The 7,019-nt window shown below is 27.0% G+C and overlaps 1 protein-coding gene across 1 annotated transcript in view; it reads right to left on the reverse strand.

Moving 5' to 3' along the window:
• Window positions 1-4,320, reverse strand: part of LOC111631171 — an 8,284-nt gene extending 3,964 nt beyond the window's left edge. Inside the window, exons 1-6 of the mRNA XM_023375376.1 lie at window positions 4,288-4,320; window positions 3,062-3,080; window positions 2,873-2,966; window positions 1,080-1,166; window positions 824-986; window positions 669-748 (exon numbers count right to left, since the gene is read on the reverse strand). Coding sequence (XP_023231144.1) covers window positions 669-748; window positions 824-986; window positions 1,080-1,166; window positions 2,873-2,966; window positions 3,062-3,080; window positions 4,288-4,320 — 476 coding nt within the window. The remainder of the gene's footprint in view (window positions 1-668; window positions 749-823; window positions 987-1,079; window positions 1,167-2,872; window positions 2,967-3,061; window positions 3,081-4,287) is intronic.
• Between the last annotated feature and the right edge of the window lie 2,699 nt (window positions 4,321-7,019).

Consider the following 7,019-nt stretch of genomic DNA (forward strand, 5'->3'; position numbering starts at 1 on the left):
ACGTACAATTTACTCTAATAAATAGAATGATCAAAGAGTCTATTTAAATTTAGTCTGTAAAGTAAAACTGAATACAGCGCAATGTATTTACTACGTGAAGCAAAATTATAATATCCTGTGATAGTAAATATGTGCATTATGTTTTATTTTCGTAATAAAATTATATAATAATAAAACATTTTCAGTATGAACTTTAGCCATGGTAAACTTAAATATATTCTTAAAATATACACATTTTTATGATTTTTCGTAAAGTGTAGCGAAACACAAAAACTTTTTTTACATAACAAGTGATGTCTCTTTTCAAATTTTGCAAAGCACATCTACGGCAATATAGTTAACCATCAACGAGCTCGAGGTCTATAAATAATAATTTAGAACGAGGTGTTTTCAATACGTAATTGTTTAAAATTAAAAAATGAGCAACGAGAGTTACCTAACATTGTCGGCTGTTATGAGTTTTTATTTTAAAAAATAACTTTTATATTATTAAGTCCTAAATAGATCAATATTGACCATTTGGGTCTTTCATTAGTAGGGAATCAAAATGCTCTAAAATATCTTACGTATTATAGAATTAATTGAGAAGTAGAATAAATATGATTAAACCAAAAAATGGTATAAAATGATTAAACCAAAAACAATTACGTAGATATTTTCATTCTTACCTGTCATGAATATATAATAAAAGAACCGTAATTACATTTAACTGCATCAACGCATCAACGTACCACATATGTATAAAAAACTGCAAAAACAGATTCATTTTTGACTAGAGTTTCATAAAATTTAAAATTTAGGTTACTAATAAATCCCAACTTACATCTAATGGCATATTGTATAAATTTTGAATATGAAGAATATGTCTCCACCAGTATTGTTCAGCCTTTCTTGCTTCTTTATTTACGAGATCCCAATGTGGTCCTTCGCCACAAAGTGGCAAAATTATGAAGAAAGCCAACACGCACAGCAATGGAAAAGTCAATCTTTAATACAAAATGAGTAAAATTTAAACCACATTTAACAAAACAATTTGTGAAATACTTAATTTAATAAATATAAATAAAGATCTAATTAACCTTATGTATCTTTTCAACAGATAGACGAAGTAGTACAGTATGGATTTGTTTCCATCGTTTCTTCGTAAATAGAATGTTAAGAAACCACTGTACAGAATAATAATTATCAAATTCATTTATTTTACTGTTAAGAAAGATAAGTAAAAAAATACTTAAAATTTTTTAATTGAAAAAAATAATGAAATTTGTTAATTTGTTTGAAAATTAAGATTAAATCTATTCATTTAAATGAAACATAATTCTTAATCTTGTGCACTTTTCTTTTTCTATTACAACTAGATTTTATAATGCATACAGTAAAACCTGTGTAAACTGAAAGAGCAAGTGATCGAATATTTTTCTTGTTTTGAGAGATTCCTTGAACATGTTTAGTACAGTTTTACTTTCTTAGCTGTGATGCATATATAACAAGGGAAAGTATTGGAATCGTATCAAAATTCACCATCCGAGTTTTTTGCCAATCTCTTTGTTTTGAGACCTTTTAAATCAAAAACAGTCAAGAGACAGAAGAAGAATCCCGTAATATGTATATGTATATGTATGGGTATGGGGTGGTATTGAGCTGTAAAATGATGTTAGCACAGTCGCTGATAATTTTACAATAGAGCGTTTTACAAATGTAAAAGTTAATTTTTGTTGAAAAAGATACATACAGAAGTTCGACTTCGGCAGAGAATGGATGGAAAGTTCTTTCTAATACCCAGTCAGAAAGAACTGTCGTATGGAATATGTCCATCTCGAATAAGGAATCCAGCAGTCACAACATTGTGGCAAACTTGTCAACAAGACTTTTTCTTGTTATCATATCAATTGTGTTCTTCCTAAGTTTTAGACACGTGTGTTTAAATGTCCACAAAATACCATGTATAATACCACAGAAATTTTTCTGAACGTTTACAAAACTTTTTGGAATAATAACTTCATGAAAACTTGATCTTAACGTTTTTGAAAGATTTTCCTGATAGTTAATTTGTTAATTTGAAACTTTACAAGATTTTGTGAAGTGATATGTCTTCATATACGCTCCAATAAAGTAGTGTAATAAAATTACTCAAAGATTTAGAGATCGTTTTAAGTTTTTAAGAAATTTTTCTGCAATAAAACTTGCAGGAAATCTTGCTAATGTCTTTGTAGTGTACTTTGTTGTGTTACACTATATTTCTATAATATATTGTAAAAATGAAGAAAAGAGATTATAAAATATAGTGTTATTGTATATAATTTCATTCTTTCAAAAATCTTGAGAACGGGTCTGTAAGTCAATAGCATTTTAGGGATTCAACTTAGAACTTATGAATTCCTACTGTCGTTCATATGCCTGTCTTTCCTTAATCTCAGAACGGTATATAGATGAAAGTCGAGACCAGATATGGAAAGATCAGAAACAGGAGACCTCGATTAATTATATACGAACTTCTGGTCTAGACTGAAAGTCACGTGATTTCAATTGAAAATTTATTCCTACAAAGGAGTTACATAAATGACCCGCATTACTCTGTTCTTATGAGAAATAGCATGATTTATGAAAACACTACTAATTTCAGATCGAGCACATTAATTTAAAATTAATAAAGTAAATATATAAAAAGTTTCAGCCCGACAATGTGACTATGTCAAAGTAATTTTTGCTCGTTTTATTTGAATTTCCAACTAAAACGAGTGACACTAGAACTTTCAAAAATGATTCACTTTAATAAAATATTTATTGTTAATTTTATTGTACTATTACAACAATTTGCTATTAAATATTTAAATTTTAAGGTAAATTACAAAGAGAAAAATCCTATACTTACCTCAGAAAAAAGTATGTTTCTATTAAAGACATTCCTTGTGATGAAATTTCTACAGAAACATCTTCAGATATATTTCCAATATTAAAAAGCTTATCTGAAATATATGTGTAAAGGATAAATAATGTGTTAAATTATTTTTCACTTTTCTTGCAATTTTTAAGGATTTTTTATTTAAAACTATAAATTTACTTGATTGTCGTTCATAGCACTGTGGGATAATAAGTATTTATAAATTAGAATATATAAAATAGATGAAATGTATAAAATCAAATAAAAATAGATAATTTCTTTGAATATTTATAAAAACGTATATACTATAAGATAAATCTATATTTGAATTTCTTATGCCTAAAATACTTTTCAGCTTTGTTTGACAGAACGGCTGAAGTTACAAACATGGTTCAGGTATCAAGATGCCCTGTAGATGAGGGTGTTGAGGAATGATTTAAGAAAGATGCAATAGTTCATGTGTGAAGGAGTGGCAAATCTAAATGTTAAGTCTATGGGAAGCAAGTGCGCTCACATGCCATCCAGACATTTAGAATTTTTAACTATTAGAACCCGTGTTTCACCTCATATGAACTTCTGAATTTTTGCTTATGATTACTAAATTGCCTATCTGTGACCAGGATGGAAAATAATAATAAGCCACATGGTATCAAAAAATAAGTAGAGTTAAGTGTTTATTTGTTGGAGGAACCACAAAATATCACATGCTCTACTGATTATTTTTGAACCTTAAATTTTCAATGATCTCATTTATTACACTTTAATTAAAGATAATAGTCAATTTTGATGGGTTCCAATTAGTATGGTAATGAATTATGCTAAAAATAAAATTTTCAAAGGTAATTAATTTAATTACTTAAATAAAGACATTTAGATTTAAATAATAGTCTAATGATAATAAATTCAATTAAATTTACTCAGCTCTTTCTCTCTAACTAAAAAAACTCAGCAACCAGTTGCTTAACTTTCTCAGTAACATTTAAAACTGCAGGTGTGGCGCCATCTGCTATGACATTTTATTAAAATACTCTTTAATTAAAAAAATTATTTTAAGGAAAGACGAAAGTAAATCTTAGAAGTCAAAATAAAAACGCTATATAACTGAACCCGATATGGTGTAATTATTATCCAACTGAATCAAGTGTTTAGACTTATTTAAAATGATAACAGCTCTAAACACAGGTGTAATTAGGAAAATATAAAAATAACTATGAAAACATATGCAGATTACAACAAACTTTTAACACAAAATGTGCTGCAAGAACTTTAAACTTTTGATAAAGATCTTGGAAATAAGAAAAAGTAATGGCAATATTTCTGGGTTTTATTCATATTTTTAATTTGTTTAATTTAAAATATATTTTATTGATCTCTAATTAGTAGTATCCTGTCCCTGTACATAATACTTTTCCTGATGACAACACAATTACGCTAGTCATTTCTGTAACTCTATTCAAGAAAAAATTTTAAATTGAAAACGTAAATTTAGGGCTAGACCAAAAAGTTCGTGTATAATTAATCGGGGCCTCCTGCTACTGAGTTTTTCATATCTGGTGCTGAAAATCACCTATCTAACACTGTTCTCGAGATTAATGAAGGACAGATAGAAAGTAGAAATTTAAAGGTATACAATTTTTTTTTTTTTAAATTGCAGCCCAATAAATATTAGAAATTATCTACGAAATTTATACTGTAATTTATTTTCACTTACCTGTTACTGTATATACCAATCCCGCATATACCAGTATATGAGCAAATACAACAGGGTAGATAAGTAAACATTTAATTCCACAAAAGAATCTTGTCTTGTCATTCAAGTCGGTATTAAAAATCTTTTGGATTGATGTATGTAACGAAACTGCAAGAAAACTGTGTAGAAAGTCTCCTAAAAATAAAAAAAAACCGAACATTTTCGGAAACTAATAATAATAATTGAAATTAAAAATATATCTAATTAACGATATTATTAATGTAAATTATTAAAAACTCATAATAGCAAATATGATTTTTACAGTCATTTTTAAATTTTTATTTAGATAAGGATGCTTACAGAAATAACATTAAATTTATCTCTTTTAGGACAAACTAACTTTTATTTTTCTTTAAAATTTCTAATTTTATACCTTTAAATTATTACAAACATAAGCTATTAAATTGGGTAAAGCAAATTAAACTAATAATATGAAAATTATAAATACTTTTAAACGATACTTCATATTGCAGGTATTTCTAACGACGTACTTATTAACTTAGTATTTAAAATAATTGCATAGTTAAATATGATAAAGTATTGCTGTAAATTGTCAAAATTTTCAGCATAAACAAATTCTCAACATTGATGACGTAAAGTTTATAACGCAGAGTGTAAAATATTTTACAGCATTAAGTATAGAAAATACAATAATTATCAGTAAAGAATTTAGCCTACACTATTAAACAACTTTTATCACTAAAATTTCTGTGATCTCATTTTCCAGAAATATCAAATTAGAAATTAATTATGACAATACCTTTATTGCAATATACATTAATAATATTAAATTTAAATAGAGTTTCAAGAATTGTTGCAACAATAACCCACGTGATGAAGATGCTGATCGCAATTCTGAAAATATAAAATAAAACTTCATTAGTAATATAATTATATAAGCATGTTTAAAACATTTATCATGTATTTTACGAATGAATATTATTTTCCTAATTTGTAGGCAAATTTTTAGAAATCTTTTCATAATTTCACATTAGAGAAATTACTTGTATTGATGGAAATTAGGTTATGCAGCAATACAAGAGCAATATACTAAACTTTGGGAAAACCTTTTATGCGTAATTTGTCTGTTGTGTTAAAGAAGTGAGAATAAAACCGAAAAATTTCTCGCGCCACCCGTTGCTTACATTCAACTTGATTATCACTCGAATAGTGGCGAAATTCTCATTAAAAGCCACGTTTTCCTGGAGGACCGACAACGAGTTTCTTTAGAACATTTAATCAAGCCAGTACAGTAAGGAAACTATTTGTAAATTTGTCATCTATAAGCTAAATTATTACCTTAATATAAGATTAAATTTTAAATATTCATAAGAAAATCGTAATTAATTAGTTACACGTTTAAAGAATATTAATAAATTTATTTTTATAAAATATATAATAAAAATATTTCAAAAATATCTTGTAAGTTTCATTTTCTATTTAGTCAGGAGAATAAAATATTATAGACACTTACATACAAATTATTTGAGTTGTATGAATTGTAATCTTCTGGTCTTTTACTTTGCAGAAGTTTACATTTGCCCTGTAAGGATCTCTGAATGCTAAAACACATCAATAATCACACAGATTATAAAAACGATAAAATAATTGCTAACTATTTTTAATTTGAAATTTGCTATGCTAAATATTATGTATAATATCGTGTGTGAATTTTAAGAATAGTTCTTACGCGATATTGGCAAATTACTCAATTTGCTTGAAATATTACCTTAGACATGCAATCTTTCAATAAAATAATATATTTAAATTTAAACAGTACAGATTATACTAATAGTATCATATTTGCAGCTGCAAAGTAACGATTATACAATATCAAAACATATTATAAATGATATCTTTATAATCGAAAAAGCTGTCTGTCCGTAGGCATTAATTTACCTAGATCCATCTCGACTTCAGTCAGACTCAAAATAGGAAAATGAGTGGTGACGTACGAGCCCGATGTGTAAGAATAAAAGATAGCAAGTGTTTACTAACTCTGATTTGTTCTCAAGTTCCACAAATTAGCACATTTGTGCCTTTACCACTTTGGCCATCTACAGCTTTCATACGAAAATTAGTGTTATGGTACGTTCTCTCAAGGAGTAAACCAGTAACTTGCCCTTTCTAGGATCGAGTAAAAAGTTTCAAAGTTATAAATGTAAAAATGATTGAGATATGTAACTTTATACCCTCGACCACAAGACTGTATTTTATAACATATCTGTGAAAACCACAAAAACTTAAATAATTAAATAATTTAGATGACAACAGAGTGAAGCCGATCATGTATTATATATATTTTATTATATTACAGTAATTTTTTCCATTTAGTATCAAATTTTATTAGTAACATGATTTCAATTTCAAACTTTTCTCCATTCTGGA

The sequence above is a fragment of the Centruroides sculpturatus genome, unplaced genomic scaffold (genome assembly GCF_000671375.1).
Source record: "Centruroides sculpturatus isolate CEXI.00-Female unplaced genomic scaffold, Cexi_2.0 scaffold20, whole genome shotgun sequence".
Classification (NCBI taxonomy): domain Eukaryota; kingdom Metazoa; phylum Arthropoda; class Arachnida; order Scorpiones; family Buthidae; genus Centruroides; species Centruroides sculpturatus.